The 19,781-nt window shown below is 45.2% G+C and overlaps 2 protein-coding genes across 4 annotated transcripts in view; one reads left to right on the forward strand and one right to left on the reverse strand.

The window, feature by feature from the left end:
* PHF20 (PHD finger protein 20) overlaps window positions 1-19,781 on the forward strand; it is a 190,115-nt gene that overhangs the window by 15,980 nt on the left and 154,354 nt on the right. The window lies entirely within an intron of this gene.
* LOC111548191 (NADH dehydrogenase [ubiquinone] 1 subunit C1, mitochondrial-like) lies at window positions 18,398-18,796 on the reverse strand. Its single transcript, XM_023220557.2, has one exon. It carries the CDS (start codon window positions 18,783-18,785, stop codon window positions 18,555-18,557), a length of 231 nt encoding a protein of 76 aa, XP_023076325.1. The 5' UTR covers window positions 18,786-18,796; the 3' UTR covers window positions 18,398-18,554.

A 19,781-nucleotide genomic window follows, 5' to 3' on the forward strand; every position in this document is an offset into this window, starting at 1 on the left:
AGCTACTCTTGGGAGGCTGAGGCAGGAGAATTGCTTGAACCCAGGAGGCGGAGGTTGCAGTGAGCTGAGATCCTGCCATTGCACTTTAGCCTGGGCAACAAGAGTGAAACTCCATCTCAAAACAAAACAAAACCAAAGTACTGGGATTATAGGCATGAGCCACTGTCCCACCCTTACTTTTTTTTTGAGACAAAGTATCGCTCTGTCTGCAAAACTGGAGTGCAGTGGCAAGATCTCAGCTTACTACAATCTCTGTCTCCAGGGTTCAAGCGATTCTCCTGATTCTTCTGCCTCAGCCTCCTGAGTGGCTGTGACTACAGGTGCCTGCCACCACGCCCGGCTAATTTTTGTATTTTTAGTAGAGACGGGGTTTCACCCTATTGGCCAGGCTGGTCTTGAACTCCTGACCTTGTGATCCGCCTGCCTTGGCCTCCCAAAGTGCTGGGATTACAGGTGTGAGCCACTGCCCTGGGCCCTCAGATCACTTGAGCTGAGGAGTTCGAGACTAGCCTCGGCAACATGGCAAAACCCCACCTTTATAAAAAAGTACAAAAATGAGCAAGGTGTGGTGGCACGTTCCTGTAGTTCCAGCACTGGGGGAGCTGAGGTGGGGAGGATGGTTTGAGCCTGGGAGGCAGAGGTTGCAGTGAGCCAGGATCATGCCACTGCACTCCAACCTGGGCCACAGAGCCAGACACTGTCTTAAAAAAAAAAAAAAAAAAACAAAAAAAACAGGGTAATGGGTTTTGGAGGAAGGAAGTCTTGCTTCTGAATTCCCAGCTCTTCTATCTAGCCAGGTGACTTTGGGCAAGTTGTTTATTGTTCTAAACCTCTTAATCCTCCTTCGTAAAATGGAATAATACTGCTGACTTCTCTGCATTGTTGGGAATGAGATGTTTGTCAAGGATTTGGCATGTGGTAATAAATCAGTAAATGTTAAGTATTTCCTGGTATTAATAATAAAGGCTAGGGATAAAAGTTAATATTTAAAGGATAAGGGAATTTTATTTATTTATTTATTTATTTTTGAGACGGAGTTTTGCTCTTGTTACCCAGGTTGGAGTGCAGTGGCGCGATCTTGGCTCACTGCAACTTCTGCCTCCTGGGTTCAAGCGATTCTCCTGCCTTAGCCTCCTGAGTAGCTGGTACTATGGACTCCTGTGACATGCCTGGTTAATTTTTGTATTTTTAGTAGAGATGGGGTTTCACCATGTTGGCCAGGCTGGTCTTGAACTCCTGACCTCAGGTGATCCTCCCACCTCAGCCTCCCAATGTGCTGGGATTACAGGTGTGAGCCACCATGCCCTGCCAGGATAAGGGAACTAACGAATTGTCTCATAAATAACTTAGGTATTTAAAACTCCATAGGCGTGACAATGTCTCTCGAGGCCCTGTTGAGTAATAATTTCATCTCCAAATTATTTTCCTTCATAATATGGTGATATTTCAATTAAGAAACTCTGTAAGAATAGGCCGGGCATGGTGGCTCACACTTGTAATCCCAGCACTTTGGGAGACCGAGACCAGCCTGGCCAACACAGTGAAATCCCGTCTCTACTAAAAATACAAAAAACTAGCTGGGCATGGTGGCAGGTGCCTGTCATCCCAGCTGCTTGGGAGGCTGAGGCAGGAGAATTGCTTGAACCCAGGAGGTGGACGTTGCAGTGAGCTGAGATTGCACCACTGCACTCCAGCCTGGGTGACACAGTGCAACTCCATCTCAAAAAAAAAAAAAAAAAAAAAAGAAATCTTGTAAGGATAGCTACTCAGGTGTGTTTAAAGAAAGATTTCCCAGCCGGTCGCAGTGGCTCACGCCTGTAATCCCAGCACTTTGGGAGGCCGAGGTGGGCGGATCATAAGGTCAGGAGATCAAGACCATCCTGGCCAACATGGTAGAACCCCGTCTCTACTAAAAATACAAAAAAAATTAGCAGAGCATGGTGGTGCGTGCCTGTAATCGCAGCTACTCGGGAGACTGAGGCAGGAGAATCATCGCTTGAACTAGGGAGTCGGAGGTTCCAGTGAGCCAAGATTGCGCCACTGCATTCCAGCCTGGTGACAGAGCGCAACTCCGTCTCAATAAATAAATAAATAACTAAATAAATAAATAAATAAGACTTCCCCTCGGCTGTGCGCAGTGGCTCATGCCTGTAATCCCAGCACTTTGGGAGGCTGAGGTGGGTGGTTCACAAGGCCAGGAGATCGAGACTATGCTGGCCAACATGGTGAAACCCTGTCTCTTACTAAAATACAAAAAATTAGCCCAGTGTGTTGCCGCACGCCTGTAGTTTCAGCTACTCAGGAGGCTGAGGCAGGAGAATCGCTTGAACCAGGGAGGCGGAGGTTGCAGTGAGCCGAGATTGAGCCACTGCACTCTAGCTTGGCGACAGAGCAAGACTCCGTCTCAAAACTCACTCCAGAGCTATAGACTATATCACTCAGAGAGTACAGAGTATTGATAGATTGGAGCCCTCAGTGCCTAAATAAATGGATACAGCTTTTCTTAAGCCCCAGGGATAAAATTGTGGTCTGTCTTCAGTTGCTTCATTCCACGTGCTTTGCCTTCCTCTGCACGCAAGGAGTAGTAATAGTTTCTGTGTTTACCTGTGGATAACACTCTTCAAAGAACCTCCATATGATTATCTCCTTGAATCTCTACACCCATTGAGATGGATGATATTGATCTCTTTCCTGTTTTTTTTTTTGAGACAGGGTCTCTTGCTCTGTTGCCCAAGCTGGAGTATAGTGGTGTAGTCATAGTTCACTGCAGCCTTGAATCCCTGGGCTCAAGTGATTCCCCTGCCTCAGCGTCCTGAGTAGCTAGGACCACAGGCATGTATCACCGTGCCTGGGTATTTGTTTATTTATTTGAGACAGAGTTTCACTCTTGTTGCCCAGGCTGGAGTCCAATGACGCGATCTTGGCTCACTGCAACCTCTGCCTCCCAGGTTCAAGCGATTCTTCTGCCTCAGCCTCCGGAGTAGCTGGGATTACAGGGATGTACCACCATGCCCAGTTAATTTTGTATTTTTAGTCTAGATGAGGTTTCACCATGTTGGTAAGGCTGGTCTCTAACTCCCGATCTCAGGTGATCCTCCTGCCTCGGCCTGTCAAAATGCTAGGATTACAGCCATGAGCCACCGTACCCAGCCTATTTTTGTATTTTTATTTTTACTTTTTGAGAGAGTTTTGCTCTGTCTCCCTGGCTGGAGTGCAGTGGTGCAATCTCTGTTCACTGCAACCTCCGTCTGGGTTCAAGTGATTCTCCTGCCTCAGCCTCCCTAGTAGCTGGGATTACAGGTGCTTGCCATCATACCCGGCTAATTTTTGTATTTTTAGTAGAGACAGGATTTCGTCATTTTGGCCAGGCTGGTCTCGAACTCCTGACTTTAAGTGATCCACCTGCCTTGGCCTCCCAAAGTGCTGGGATTACAGGCGTGAGCTACCTAGTGCAGCTCCATATTTTTATTTTTTGTAAAGATGAGATCTCACTATGTTGCCCAGGCTGGCTTCAAACTCCTGGCCTCACTCAAATGATCCTCTCACCTTGGCCTTCCAAAGTACTGGGATTACAGGTGTGAGCCATTGCACCTGGCCTCTTTTCTGTTTTTATTTTCATTTTGCCAGTGAGAAGGCTGAGGTTATCTCTTTTTTTTTTTTTTTTTTTTTTTTTGAGATGTAGTCTCTCTGTTGCCCAGGTGGGAGTGCAATGGCACAATCTCAGCTCACTGCCACCTCCACCTCCCGTGTTCAAGCCTTTCTCCTGCCTCAGCCTCCTGAGTAGCTGGGATTACCAGTGCACACCACCATGCCTGGCTAATTTTTGTATTTTTACTAGAGGTGGGGTTTTGCCATTTTGGCCAGGGTATTCTGGAATTGACCTCAGGTGATCCACTCACCTTGGCCTCCCAAAGTGCTGGGATTACTGGTGTGAACCGCTGCGCCTGGCCAGGTTGTATCATTTAACAAGCATTTGACCACCATATTAAGGGCACTGCTTGTTATATGCTGGGGATGTCTATGAGGAGTTCATTGCCTTCTGGGAGAAAGCTACTTAGATAGGCAGTTTCAGTGTAGAGTGATGAATGCTGTGACCCATAAGGTAAGTTAGGTTGCCATGAGAGAATGCAGGTGTGAAGGAGGTGCCAATGGCTAAGCCTGGTCATGAAGGACCAGGAAGAGAAAGCAGCTTATTTGGCTGGGTGCAGTGGCTCATGCCTGTAATCCCAGCACTTTGGGAGGCTGAGGCGGGTAGATCACCTGAGGTCAGGAGATCGAGACGAGACCACCCTGGCCAACATGGTGAAACCCCGTCACTAGTGAAAATATAAAAATTAGCCAGGTATGGTGGTGCGCTCTTATAATCCAAGCTACTCGGGAGGCTGAGGCAGGAGAATCGCTTGAACCTGGGAGACAGAAGTTGCAGTGGGCCAAGATCGTGCCATTGTACTGCAGCCTGGGTGAGGGTGTAAGACTGTCAAAAAACAAAACAAAACAAAACAAAAAAACCAGCTTGTTTATACAAAGGCCCTGGAGGTCGGAACTGCAGGGAGTTTGGATGTGGCAGGAGTATGGGTAGTAAGAACAGTAATAACCTTTTTTTTCTTTTTCTTTTTCGTGTTTTTTTTTCTTTTTTTGTGACACAGTCTCACTCTGTCGCCCAGGCTGGAGTGCAGTGGTGGGATCTCGGCTCACTGCAACCTCCACCTGCTGGGTTCAAGCAGTTCTCCTGCCGCAGCCTCCGGAGCAGCTAGAACTACAGGCGTGCACCAACATGCCCGGCTAATTTTTTGTATTTTTAGTAGAGACAGGGTTTCACCATGTTGGCTAGGCTGGTCTTGAAATCCTGACCTCGTGAACCACACGCCTCTGCCTCCCGCAGAGGCGGGTGTTTCGGGGTGTGCCTCGGTTCCCTGCTTCCCCGTTTTTTTTTTTTTTTTTTTTTTTAATATACACAGTTTTGCTCTTGTTGCCCAGTCTGGAGTGCAGTGGATCGATCTCAGCTCACTGCAAACTTTGCCTCCCGGGTTCAGGCAATTCTCCTGCCTCAGCCTCCTGAGTAGCTGGGATTATAGGCATCTGCCACCATGCTCAGCTTATTTTTTGTGTGATTAGTAGAGATGGGTTTTCATCACATTGGCCAGGCTGGTCTCGAATTCCTGACATCAGATGATCCGCCCACCTGTGCCTCCCAAAATGCTAGAATTACAGGTTTAAGCCACCATGCCCAGCAAGAACAGTAATAACCTTGCAAGCTTATTGTGTGCCAGGCTCTGCTAAATAACTTTTTTTTTTTTTTTTTGACGGAGTCTCGCTCTGTCATCCTGGCTGGAGTGCAATGGTGTGATCCCGGCTCACTGCAACCTCTGACTTTCGGGTTCAAGCGATTCTCCTTCCTCAGCCTCCCCTGTAGGTGGGATTACAGGTGCATGCCACCATGCCTGGCTAATTTTTGTATTTTTAGTAGAGGCAGGATTTCATCATGTTGACAAGGCTGGTCTCAAACTCTTGACCTCAGGTGATCAGCCTGCCTTGGCCTCTCAAAGTGCTGAGATTACAGGTGTGAGCCACCAGGCCTGGCCTGTGCTAAGTAACTTTTATCTTCACAACACCTGTATGATGGTTTGAAGTGGGTGCTAGTGATATCCTCATTTTACAGATGGGGAGCCTGAAGCTCAGAGAGGAAATGACTTGTGCAAGTTTATCTGGAAAGTGGTGGTGCTGGGGTCCAAACTCAGGCACTCTTATTTCAGAGTTCTAGCTCATAACCACTGTGTCCCACAGCCCGTCTGCTAGAGCTTGCCTGCTTCTGTCCTTTTAAGCTCCCATCTTTAGAGTTTCTTTTGGCTTGGTTATAATGGCTAACTCACTAATGGCCCAAATGCTGCACTGAGTACCTTGATTATGGTTCTGTGGAGGAGCCACTGAACTGTTTTTTCTGTTTTTTGTTTTTGTTTTTGTTTTTTTTGAGATGGAGCCTTGCTCTGTTGCCCAGGCTGGACTGCAGTGGCGTGATCTCTGCTCACTGCAACTCTGCCCCCTGGGTTTGAGCGATTCTCCTGCCTCAGTCTCCCGAGTAGCTGGAATTACAGGCATGGGCCACCATGCCCGGCTAATTTTTGTAATTTTTTTTTTTTTTTTGAGACGGAGTCTCGCTCTGTCACCCAGGCTGGAGTGCAGTGGCCGGATCTCAGCTCACTACAGGCTCTGCCTCCTGGGCTTACGCCATTCTCCTGCCTCAGCCTCCCGAGTAGCTGGGACTACAGGTGCCCGCCACCTCGCCTGGCTAGTTTTTTGTATTTTTTTTTTTGAGACAGAGTCTCGTTCTGTCGCCCAGGCTGGAGTGCAGTGGCCGGATCTCAGCTCACTGCAAGCTCCGCCACCTGGGTTCACGCCATTCTCCTGCCTCAGCCTCCCGAGTAGCTGGGACTACGGGCGCCCGCCTCCCTGGCCTGCGCCTTTTTTTTTTTTTTTTTTTGTATTTTTTAGTAGAGACAGGGTTTCACCATGTTAGCCAGGATGGAACCCAGCTAGTTTTTTGTATTTTTAGTAGAGACGGAGTTTCACCGTGTTAGCCAGGATGGTCTCGATCTCCTGACCTCGTGATCCGCCCGTCTCCGCCTCCCAAAGTGCTGGGATTACAGGCCTGAGCCACCATGCCCAACTAATTTTTGTATTTTTAGTAGAGGTTAGGTTTCACCATGTTGGCCAGGCTGGTCTTGAACTCCTGACCTTGATATCCGCCTGCCTTGGCCTCCCAAAGTGGTGGGATTGCAGGCGTGAGCCACCGTGCCCAGCCTGAACTGTTTTAAAATAGAAGTCTTAAGATCAGACTTAGATTTTAGAAATATCACTGTAGTAGCAGTGATGAAGATTAGTAGCAGTGTAGTTAACTGGAGTCAGCCTTACCTCGGTTCAATTCCTTGTCCCAGTACCTGGCTAGCTTTGGTATTTGGGAAACTTACTTTGTGAACCTTAGTTTTCTCATCCGTAAAATGGGAATAATGCTCATTACAAACCTAAGAGGTAGACACTAAATGGGCTGATATATATATCAGAATAGTATATATGTATCTTAGTAGATATATACCTTAGAGTGGTATATATCTTAGAGTAGTTTGTATATGTGTGTGTGTGTGTGTGTGTGTGTATGTATATATATATCTCTATCTTAGAGTAGTATTTGTCATAAAATAACCACTGAGAAGATGTCATCTCATGAGACAGTATTGATTTGGATCTGGGGAAGGTGTAGCTGGAGGCTTGGAGCTCTGTCAAGAGCTGTTGGAGTAATCAAGATTAGAACTGATGCAGGGCTGATACTGGGCATCCACTTGGCAATGGGCGAGACTTAGAAGCAGGTCCAACAAAATGGAGTCCAAGTGTGGGAGGGAGAAGGAGGTAAGGGAAGTGCCCATGTTTCTAGTTTGGCACACTTGCCAATCTTGAGGCCTTAAACTTTGATGGGGACAAAAGGAGAAGGAACTTGTAAGGGTAAGATGATTAGCTCAGTGAAATTGAGTAATATGCCAAAGGTCATACAACAGATACATTTTAGGGCCAACCCTGGCCCAGGCCCTTTCCATTGCTTCTGGGAAAATCCACTGATTTAATCAACTCATTCTCAGTAGTTTGGAATGAGTAAACTCAACTCATGTTTGCTGTCTCTTTGCATTTTAATTATGGAAGGAAATGCTTGACTCTTGGAGAAAGCATTTCAAGTATCTGAGAAGAGAGTGGGGAAGTTTTGAGGCCTATTTCTTTCTTTATCTTTTATTTTGAGACAGAGTCTTGCTCTATCGCCGGGCTGGAGTGCAGTGGCTCGATTTCGGCTCACTGCAACCTCCATCTCCTGGGCTCAAGCAATTCTTCTGCCTCAGCCTCTTGAGTAACTGGGATTACAGGCACATGCCACCATGCCCGGCTAATTTTTTGTATTTTTAGTACAGGTGGAGTTTCACCATGTTGGCCAGACTGGTCTCAAACTACTGAACTCTGGTGATCTGCCCTCCTTGACCTCCCGAAGTGCTGGGATTACAGGCATGAGCCATCGTGCCTGGCGTCTTCCCTCTTTTCATTCTTGCCTTCCCTTCCTTGCTTCCTTTATTTTTCTTCCTCCTTCCCTTTTCTGCCTTTCCTCCCTCCTTCCCTACCTTGTCAAGTAAAAGGAACTAATTCCCTTTCTTCTAATGTGATGTGGGAAGAGGTCCTACTTGAACCAATTTGTCACTTCCCTAGGACTAAAGATGTGCTCTTTATGCACTTTAATATATTGGATACTGTTTGTTAATTTTTAATAATGTTGACTATAATTCTTTGTGTCTGATGTCTTTTTTGCTAGTATATCACCATTGCCATCACCAGTACCATTTAGAGTTTGCTATGCTAAGCACTTGATATCCATTAGCTCACTTATTCTTCACAACGCTAGGAAATTGGGGCCGTTGATCCCATTTGATATCTGGGCAAACAGGCCCAGTGATTTTTCTCGTTGTTTCTCAGCCAACCATGACTGGAGTCACAACTGGTCAAAATCTGAGTCTAAAACCTGTCTGTGCACCCATCCCTAGGCACTCCCTCGCCTTCCTCCAAGGCAGAACTTTGGCAGAAAGTCCTCTTGAAGGCTTCTTCCTGGGAGACCCAGGTATCACTGGACCGGCTAAAATTGTTTATGTTTTCCTGGGACAACAGCATGGGCTGCGGGAAGTCTCAACCTTCTAGGCTCAGGCTGTGTGTGGGAAAAGCTCGTTTCTGCCAGAGGCTCTTTTCCTCTAGTAGTTCCCTTTGCTTAAAAGTCACTTTCCTTAGATCATCACATGGCTGTCTCCTTCTTGTCACCTAGGTCTCTGCTTAGACCTCAGTTCCTCGCAGAATCCTTTTCTTTCTTTTTCTTTTTTTCTTTTCTTTTCTTTTCTTTTTTTTTTTTTTGAAGCAGAGTCTTGCTTTGTCACCCAGACTGGAGATCTCGGCTCACTGCAACCTCCACCTCCTGGGTTCAAGTAATTCTCCTGCCTCAGCCTCCCGAGTAGCTGGAACTACAGGCGCCTGCCACCGTGCCCGGCTAATTTTTGTATTTTTAGTAGAGACGGGGTTTCACCATATTGGCTAGGCTGGTCTCAAACTCCTGACCTCAGGTGATCCGCCCGCCTCGGCCTCCCAAAGTGCTGGGATTACAGGTGTGAGCCACTGCACCCATCTTCGGAGAGTCCTTTCTGACAGCCATATCTAAAATAGTCCTTTCCATGCCGCTGGTTCACATTATTTTGTTGTTTTTCCCGCAATTACTTATCTCTGTCAGAAATGATCTTTATATGCTCGCGTGGCACAGTGGCTCATGCCTATAATCCCAGCACTTTGGGAGGCCAAGGTGGGCGGATCACCAGAGATCAGGAGTTCGAGACCAGCTTGGGTAACATGGTGAAACCCTGTCTCTACTAAAAATACAAAGATTAGCCGGGCATGGTGGCGCACACCTGTAATCCCAGCTACTGGGGAGGCTGAGGCAGGAGGATTGCTTGAACCTGGGAGGCGGAGGTTGCAGAGAGCCAAGATCACACGTTGTACTCCAGGCTGGGCGACAAGAGCTGTACTCTGTCTCAAAAAAAAAAAAAAAAGGCCAGGCACGGTGGCTCACACCTGTAATCCCAGCACTTTGAGAGGCTGAGGTGGGTGGATCACCTGAGGTCAGGAGTTCGGGACCAGCCTGACCATCATGGAGAAACTCTGTGTCTTCTAAAAATACAAAAATTAGCCAGGCGTGGTGGCACATGCCTGTAATCCCAGCTACCGGGAGGCTGAGGCAGGAGAATTGCTTGAACCTGGGAGGTGGAGGTTGCAGTGAGCCGAGATTGCGCCACTGCACTTCAGCCTGGGCAGCAAGAGCGAAACTCCGCCTAAAAAAAGAAAAAAAAAAAGACCATTATGTATGTGCTTATCTTGTTTCTTAGCTGCCTTCCTCATTAGAGAACGGGGTCTGGGGTACCTTGTCCTCCCATTATCTATCTCCAGTACCTGGCACACAGCAGGCACTCAAATGAATATTTCTTGAATGAAGGGGGCATAAAGATTTAAGCTGGTCTTTCACCTGAAGTGTCCCTCAATTTAAAGTGGTTGTATTGAGTTAAAAGGCACCATCACCCTTTAATGGAGGTTGAATCCAAGCCTTGTGGTAAGCACCATTAGATTATCCCAAAGCCTGTTCTGTAGTTTCTGGTGATTGGCATTTTATTCCTTGAGAGTCCCAGAGATTTTTTTCCTCGAAAGTGCCAGAGTTTATTTCCCTCTACCCCTGTCCCAGAGCTGATTCACTGAAAGGTCTTGTTCCTTACCCATCTATCACTTTTAATTCTTTGTTGTTCCTCTTTTCCCTGAGCACAAAGGGATTGCTGAGGGCAAGACTTCCAGTTACCATAGTGACAGTACTCTTTTGCCTCTCCCAGAATAAAACCCAGAGTCTTTGTCAGTACAACATTAACTAAATGTGATATGAATTCAGAAAATGTGGGCATGGTGGCTCATGCCTGTAATCTCAGCACTTTGGGAGGCTGAGGCGGGCGAATCACTGAGGTCATGAGTTTGAGACCAGCCTGGCCAACATGGCAATATCCCGTCTCCACTAAAAATACAAGAATTAGCTGGGCATGGTGGTGCCTTCCTGTAATCCCAGCTACTTGGGATGCTGAGGCAGGAGAATCGCTTGAACCCAGGAGGAGGAGGTTGCAGTAAGCTGAGATTGCACCATTGCACTCCAGTCTGGGGACAGAGCGAGACTCCGTCTTAGAAAAAAGAAAAATCTACTACCATTTATTGAGTACCTACCTTCCTTTCCTTCCCTTCCCTTTCCCCTTCCCCCCCTCCTTTCTTTCTTTCTTTCTTTTTCTTTCTCAAATCTCACTCTGATGCCTGAGGTGGAGTGCAGTGGCACCATCTTGGCTCACTGCAACCTTCATCTCTGGGTTCAAGCAATTCTTCTGCCTCACCCTCCTGAGTAGCTAGGATATAGGTGTGTGCCATGACGCCTGGCTAATTTTTGTATTTTTTAAATAGAGACAAGGTTTTACCACATTGGCCAGGCTGGTCTCGAATTCCTGACCTCAAGTGATCTGCCCACTTTGCCTTCCCAAAGTGCTGGGATTACAGGTGAGAGCCACTGCACCCAGCTGACTACCTAGTTTGTGTTAGACATTTTAATAGGGGTTTTGCAGACCTTTCTCATTTAATTCTCATAGCACCCATGATAGGGGCCACTATCCCCATATCATAAGTGAAGAAACAGAGTTCAACAATGTAGCTTGTAAATAAACTTGGGGTAAGAATCTGAACTCAGGAGCTACTGGGCTGAGGTTCGGATGCTGGCTTAGCTCCTTACTATATTAGTATCCTTAACTTTCTTTTTCCTCATTTTTATAATGGGGATTAATATAGTACTTCTGTGATTTTTGTAAGGATTAAATTAGTTAATATATGTAAGGTTAGTTATTATAATTTTCTTTTTTTTTTTTTGAGACACAGTCTCACTCTGTTGCCCTGGCTGGAGTGTAGTCGTGCGATCTCAGGTCACTGCAACCTCCACCTTTCGGGTTCAAGCGATTGTTCTGCCTCAGCCTCCTGAGTAGCTGGGATTACAGGCGCACACTACCGTGCCCAGCTAATTTTTGTATTTTTTAGTAGAGATGGGGTTTCACTATGTTTACCTGGACGGTCTCGATCTCTTGACCTCATGATCTGCCCGCCTTGGCCTCCCAAAGTGCTGGAATTGCAGGCGTGAGCCACCGTGCCCGGACTATAACTTTTTTTTTATGTGGGTCTCGTTAGTTTGCATAAGGGTATTTTATATCTACTCTCTTTTTGTAAGGTTAGTTTACATCTTTATCATAGTAGTAGCTTAATAGCATTCTTTATTTAATTTATTAGATATCTGTTGAGTTTATAATGTAGTCCTACTGTATTGAATTTTGATTAAATATTCTCTTGTTTTTTAATGGATGAACTACATCCAGCTTCCCCAGAATCTTATGTAAAGAGCTATTGGTTTTTCTCATTTTCACAAATGATTTATTTTTATCCTGGACTGTATTCTTCAGCTTGAAATGGCTGAATGAGTCTAAGAGTATAAGCAGTTTCACAGCTTGTTCTTTGTTCTTTGCTTCTAGATTGAGGTATAAAAAGATGGCCATGGTCAGGACCCCAGGAGATGTTCTAGTGTACCTGTTTCCCCACGTCTGGACCACTGTTAGGTTTTGTCTTTTCTAAAAAATTAAGTATTTCTGATGTTATATAATGGTGTGATAATTCTGACACAACATTTGAAAAGCACCCAGTTGCTTTATCTTCCTGTATTCAAGTTATGTTTATATCTAAAGACATGAATATAAGCATAGCAATGACTTTGGTCAGAGAAAGAGGAAGGACCTTTGAGAAGCAGTTTTTCTACTTCTGTAGACATCCTGTTACTTTTGATAAGAGGAAATTCTGCCTCAGAGGACCTTGAAATTTGCTAGCACCTCTGCATGTCAGTTTCCTCCCTGTAACTTAATTTTACTTCTATACCATGGTAACATTACATTAGTCCTAATTATGTCATCTGGCAGTTGTGAAGATCCAGTAAATAGTAAAATAGTGTAAGAATTCTTGCATTTAAAAAATTTGCAGTTTTTTTTTTTTTTTGGATTTTTTGTAGGGATGAGATTTCACCAAGTTGCCCAGGCTGGTCTTGAACTCCTAGACTCAAGCTATCTGTCCCTTGGCCTCCCAAAATGCTGGGATTACAGGCATGAGCCTATACTCAGCCTCCCAAAGTGCTGGGATTATAGGTGTGAGCCAGTGTACTTGGTGAAAAATTTGCATATTTAAATAACATTTTAAAAATGGGCTGGGCGTGGTGGTTTATGCCTGTAATCCCAGCACTTTGGGAGGCCAAGGTGGGTGGATCATTTGAGGTCAGGAGTTCAAGATCAACCTGGCCAACATGGTGAAACCCTGTCTCTACTAAAAATACAAAAAGTAGCTGGGCAGTAGTGGCTTATGTCTGTAATCGTAGCTACTCAGGAGGCTGAGGCAGGAGAATTGCTTGAGCCTAGGAGGTGAAGGTTACAGTGAGCTGAGATCATACCACTGCATTCCAGTCTGGGTGACAGTGAGACCCTATCTCAAAAAAAAAAAAAAAAGAAAAAGAAAAATGAAGAAACATAAAGAAGCAACCCCACCACCAGAATAAAATAAAATCATACCATCTAGGTAATTCCTGCTGACAATTACTTCTTTGGTAGTTTTTTTTTTTTGAGACAGAGTCTCACTCTCACCCAGGCGGCTGGAGTGCAGTGGCCAGATCTCAGCTCACTGCAAGCTCCGCCTCCCGGGTTTGTGCCATACTCCTGCCTCAGCCTCCTCAGTAGCTGGGATTACAGGCACCCACCACCTTGCCCAGCTAGTTTTTTGTATTTTTTAGTAGAGACGGGGTTTCACCGTGTTAGCCAGGATGGTCTTGATCTCCTGACCTCGTGATCCGCCCGTCTCGGCCTCCCAAAGTGCTGGGATTACAGGCTTGAGCCACCGCGCCCGGTGGTAGTTTTCTTTTTTTCAGATGGAATCTTGCTCTGTCACCCAGACTGGAGTGCAGTGGCATGATGTCAACTCACTGCAGCCTCTGCCTCCTGGTTCAAGCGATTCTCCTACCTCAGCCTCTTGAGTAGCTGGGATTACAGGCATGTGCCACCACGCCCGGGTAATTTTTGTATTTTTAGTAGAGATGGGGTTTCACCATGTTGCCCTGGCTGGTCTTGAACATCTGACCTCAGGTGATCCACCTGCCTCGGTCTCTCAAAGTGCTGGGATTACAGGTGTGAGCCACCACACTTGGCCTTTTTTTTTTTTTTTGAGACAGGTCTGGCTGTGTTGCCCCGGCTAGAGTGCTGTGTGTGGTACAATCTCCGCTCACTGCAACCTCTTCCTCCTGGGCTCAAACCATCCTCCTACCTTAGCCTCCCAAGTAGTTGGGACTACAGACACGCACTACCATGCCCGGCTGATTTTTTTGTATTTTTTGTAGAGATGGGATTTCACCATGTTGTCCAGGCTGATCTTGAACTCCTGAGCTCAAGCAATCCACCTACCATATCCTCCCAAAGTGCTGGGATTACAGGCGTGAGCCAGTGTGCCTGGCCCATTTTTCCTTTTAATAGCTGTAGTGGCATGATTATAGCTTATTGCAGCCTCAAACTCCTGGGCTAAAGCAATCCTCCCACCTCAGCCTCCTGAGTGGCTGAGACATAGTCCTCTTTTGATGTATGTTTTGGTTGCAGAAATTGCAAAGCTCTATTGATTATTGTTATGGATAATCTGATAGGCTTTGAGGGTATGTCTTCATTATAAGTTACTGGCCATGGGATTGTTGGGCAGAGATTATGTGTTTGTAGGTGGTGCCAAATTGCCTCTAGAAAGCTTTTCTAGTTAATGCTTTGGATAGAAGCATTTGAGCATGGTCTCTTCTCCTCATCCCTGCTAACACTACCTTTAAATTTTTGCCAATTTGAGAAGTGAAATTTTGTTATTTTAATTTGCATTTCCTTTAACTTAGGGTGATGTTATGTGTATATATTATCACGTGTTCATTAGACCTTTGTATCTGTACTCGACCTCCAAATATGACATTTCTTACAGTTTGCGCATTTTGTTTTGTTTTGTTTTGTTTTTTTGAGACAGAGTCTCACTCTTGTTGCCCAGGCTGGAGGGCAATGGTATGGTGCAATCTCACCTCACCGCAACCTCCGCCTCCCGGATTCAAGTGATTCTCCTGCCTCAGCCTCCCTAGTAGCTGGGATTACAGGTGTGTGCCACCACGCCCGGCTAATTTTATATTTTTAGTAGAGACGGGGTTTCTACATGTTGGTCAGGCTGGTCTTGAACTCCCGACCTCAGGTGATCCACCCACCTTGGCCTCTCAAAGTGCTGGGATTACAGGCGTGAGCCATCGCACCTGGCCCACTTTGCACATTTTAAAGTAAGTTGTGACCAGGCATGGTGGCTCACGCCTGTAATCCCAGCACTTTGGGAGGCTGAGGCGGGTGGATCACCTGAGGTTGGGAGTTCAAGACCAGCCTGACCAACATGTAGAAACCCCGTCTCTACTAAAAATGCAAAATTAGCCGGGCGTGGTGGTGCACACCTGTAATCCCAGCTACTTGGGAGGCTGAGGCAGGAGAATCGCTTGAACCCAGTAGGCGGAGGTTGCAGTGAGCCGAGATCGTGCCATTGCACTCCAGCCTGGGCGACAGAGCAAGTCTCCGTCTCAAAAAAAAAAAAAAAAGAGTAAGTTGTTTGAACTTTTTTGTCCTTGGTTTGTATGCACTCTTTTTCAATAATGGCAGTTAGCTCTTTGTCATATGAGTTGCAGTTATTTTCTTCCAGTTTGTCATTTGTGAAAGTGCCTTTTAAACTGTGCTACACAGTGTGCATTTAAAGCTTTCATTATCATTGATGCAGGGGACACTGACCGAATACTGTATTTAAGGAAATAAACTAGGCCCTGTGTCTCCTGTGTAGCAGTGAGTTCCCATTGTAGGGAAATTTGAATGTAAAGGAGTAATTTGAAATCCTGCCAAGGTCTTTTAAAATGGAATCCTATGTGAATACAGATTGCATGAGTTTTTAAAATTCTCTCCATGTCCATATTGAACATGTTCCCTTTTTCTCTTTTTCTGGAAGCTGGTGATTTTTGGAAGAAAAAGCTAAGGCCCTGAAGAGAAGTTAAAAGCTACAGAATCTTAGCCCTATTGCATCTTCAGAAAAATTGTGTTTAAAACTAAATGAAAGAAGTAAAAATGTACTACTTATGTAATTTTTTTTGAAATTCCTGCTTCTCTGTTGAACTCTTTTTTATTCTTTAGTAGATGTTGTCAATTTAAATAGATACTTTCAGATGATTTCCCCTCTGCCCCTCCCCTTACCCTTTGCTAGAACTTATTCATGCCTTCTCAGTGTTTGCGTTTGTCTTGCTGGGTGGACTAGAGCTGGGACTGAGTTGGATTCCTAATTTTCAGCATTTCCAGCATAGTGACTTACTGATAATACTCGTTGGTGGTTTGTTGGGTGAATTAATGTGAATTTAAAAACAAACTCTGCCACCTCAGAGGGGTGGAGGGGAAATTGGTAATGGGATGGGAAAGCCAGATTAGTTTTGTGTTCTGTGTGATACCAGAGAGTGAAACTTCAAACACGTGGGTCAGAGTTACAATGAAACAGGTTCATAAATAGCAGGAATTCTGAGGATTCAGCCTCAAGAGGAATTGGTTTTATTGAGCTTTTGGGAATAATTTGCTCATCTTCATTCATTCACTGCCTCCCTCCCTCACTCCTACATTTTAATGGAAGGCCTCCTGGGGTGCCTGGGGGACAGTAATGTGGTAGAAACAATTAATTCAGAAGTCAGGCCAACCTGGACTTTTGTTCTGGGGCCTGTCACTTAGCGCCTGAACTTTAACCAAGTTACTTTAAACCGAATTTCCTCATTTGTGCTAACATAGTTATTAACAGCTACTAACTGTGTAGTTCTTACTTTGTGCCAGTCCTGAGCTCTTTAAATGGATTATATATTTTAATCCTTACATCCACTGCTTGGAGATAGATATTATTATTATCACCATCCCTATTTTACAGAGAGGAAAATAATTTACACAAATTTATTCAGCTAATAAGGGGTTAAATAATTTATATTTAATTAACTGGGGATTCAAGGCCAAGCATTTAACCCCATTACATTAAATTCCGTTACTTTGGTAAAAGAAGACTGTTAGCCTACACAGACAGAGCCTGACAAATAATAGCAGCTCAATGAGTATTAAGTTTCATCCTGCCTTTCTGGTTGGGCATCACCTTTTTATATAATCTGGGAGGGGAAATTAATAATCAGAATATTGCTTGGTATGAATTAAGTCAGAGAACAAGATAATTTGGTGTGGTATTTCAGGCAAGCCAAAATGAAGACCTTTCTACTGATTGGATTATACCTGTATGTCAGATTTTTTTTTTTTTTTTTTGAGACAGTCTTGCTCTGTCACCCAGGCAGGAGTGCAGTGGCATGATCTCGGCTCACTGAAACCCCCACCTCCTGGGTTCAAGCAATTCTCATGCATCAGCCTCCTGAGTATCTGGGATTACAGGCATGCACCACCACGCCCGGCTAAATTTTGTAATTTTAGTAGAGACAGGATTTTACCATGTTGGCCAGGCTGGTCTGGAACTCCTGACCTCGAGTGATCAGCCGCCTCGGCCTCCCAAAGTTCTGGCGTGAGCTACCATGCCCATCCATGTGTATGTCAGATTTGATATCTCATTTTCTTAGAGAATGTTTGGTAAAGGCTGTCAAACCTCTGACACTTCTTTCCTAGGGTCCAAATAGTTAGAACCTCTTGCCAACACAGCTTTTCAGCTTAAGTTTCAACTTCCTTAATTACAGCTGTCAACCATTTCTGCCTTGGTTTGCTTTGCTTTATGTGTTTCCCAATATCAGCCCTTTGGAATTTGTTTTTTGTTGTTGTTGTTGTTGTTTTTTTAGACGGAGTCTTAACTCTGTTGCCAGGCTGGAATGCAGTGGCGCGATCTCGGCTCACTGCAACCTCTGCCTCCCAGGTTCAAGCGATTATCTTGCCTCAGCCTCCTGAGTAGCTGGGACTATAGGCACACACCACCACACCCAGCTAAATTTTGTATTTTTAGTAGAGACGGGGTTTCACCATGTGGGCTAGGATTGTCTCGATCTCTTGACCTTGTGATCCTCCCTCCTCGGCCTCCCAAAGTTCTGGGATTACAGGCATGAGCCACTGTGCCCGGCCTGGAATGGGTTGTTTAATAGATAACTTATTGTCCTTCACATGTATAATCCCTCACATTATGCACTTATGAAAAATTTTCATTGTGAAAAACTAAAATTTAGGAAATTATTTAAGAAAAAAGGAACAATCACCAATAACCTATAACTTATTTTTTTCTTATGGTCTTTACAGAAAGAATCAGTGGCTGGGTACCATGGCTCATGTCTAAATTCCAGCACTTTGGGAGGCCGAGTCAGGAGGATCACTTGAACCTGGGAGTTTGAGACCAGCCCGGACAAACATAACAAGACCCTGTCTCTACCAAAGAACAAATTAGCTGGGTGTGGTGGCTGGCACCTGTAGTCCCAGGTGCTTGGGAGGCTAAGTAGGCAGGATCACATGAGCCGAGGAAGTCAAGGCTACAGTGATCCAGGTTTGTGCCACTGTAGACCAGCCTGAGTGACAGAGTGAGCAAGACCTTGTCTCCAAAAAAAAAAATAATAATAATAATTAATGAGTTTCTTTTTTCTTTTTTTTTTACCTTTTTATTTGAGACACAGTTTCACTCTTTTATTTTTTATTTTTTTTTATTTTTATTTCTTTTTATTTAATGATGCAAAATACAAATGCTGACTTGGTATATATTCACATATCTTTTTCTCTCACATTTACAACTCAATAGATGGTGAATCCAGAGGAACAGCTAAAATCACTATACGGAGCACACTGCATTAGTATTTCAAAAGTTTATTCCAGCCCATTTCTTCTTTTGTACTCTAAAATATCTTCATTGTGTTGTCTGATGAGACAGACCCACAAGAAGACGCTGGTGCCCAAGGTCAACCCAACTTTCAGCCAGTGAGGTTTGGCATTCAGCGGCTCTCGCACGTAGAACTTTGACCACGCTGAAGAGCCGCTCGGGAGCCTGGCAGGGGCCAGCAGCAGGGAGAGGGGACGCAGCAACGCGGACGGCGCCATCTTGAGTGGCCAGGCTCCACAGTTTCACTCTTGTTGCCCAGGCTGGAGTTTAATGGTGCGATCTTGGCTCACTGGAACCTCCACTTCCTGGGTTCAAGTGATTCTCCTGCCTCAGCCTCCCGAGTAGCTGGAATTACTGGCATGCACCACCACACCTGGCTAATTTTGTATTTTTAGTAGAGGCAGGATTTCTCCATGTTGATTAGGCTGGTCTCAAACTCCCGACCTCAGGTGATCCAGCAGTCTCAGCCTCCCAAAGTTCTGGGATTATAGGCATGAGCCACCACGCCTGGCCTTTTTTTTTTTTTTTTTTAAAGAGACAGGTTCTTGCTCTGTCACTTAGGCTGGAGTACAATGGCAGAATCATAGCTCACTGCAGTCTTGACCTCCTGGGCTCAAGCGATCCTCCTGCCTCAGCCTTTTCAGTAGCTGGGATTATAAGCCTAAGCCACCTCATCTGGCTGTGTATGAGTTGTAATGTGAGCTCCATGTGGTACAATTTTGTATCCCGCCTTTTTATGTAATATATTGCAAGCAAATCTTCATAAAATGTGCTGCTATTACACATTAGATATGAGTATCACTTCTGTGATTTTTTTCCATATTCATTTATTGCAAAGAAAATGTTCCTGGTAGGAGGCAGGCATTGCTGTGGCAGTGTGGGCTGTCAAAAGCCAACGTATCGGGCTGGATGCAGTGACTTGTGCCTGTAATCCTGTAATCCCAGTACTTTGGGAGGCCCAGGCAGGAGGATTGCTTGAACCCAGGAGTTTGAGACTAGCCTGGGTAATGTAGATGCTGTCTCTGCAAAAACAAAACAAAACAAAACAAAAACCTGGGTGTGCTGATACATGCTTTTGATTCCAGCTACTCGGGAGGCTGAGGCAGGAGTATCGCATGAGCCCAGGAGTTTGAGGCTGTAGTGAGCTATGATAGCGCCACTGCGTTCCAGCCTGGACAACAGAATGAGACCCTGTCTAAAAAATTTTTTAAAAA

The sequence above is a fragment of the Piliocolobus tephrosceles genome, chromosome 20 (assembly GCF_002776525.5).
Source record: "Piliocolobus tephrosceles isolate RC106 chromosome 20, ASM277652v3, whole genome shotgun sequence".
Taxonomy (NCBI): domain Eukaryota; kingdom Metazoa; phylum Chordata; class Mammalia; order Primates; family Cercopithecidae; genus Piliocolobus; species Piliocolobus tephrosceles.

What these genes read in the sequence shown, in the direction of transcription:
- LOC111548191 (XM_023220557.2), bottom strand. Translation starts at nt 18,785, where the DNA reads ATGGCGCCGTCCGCGTTGCTGCGTCCCCTCTCCCTGCTGCTGGCCCCT.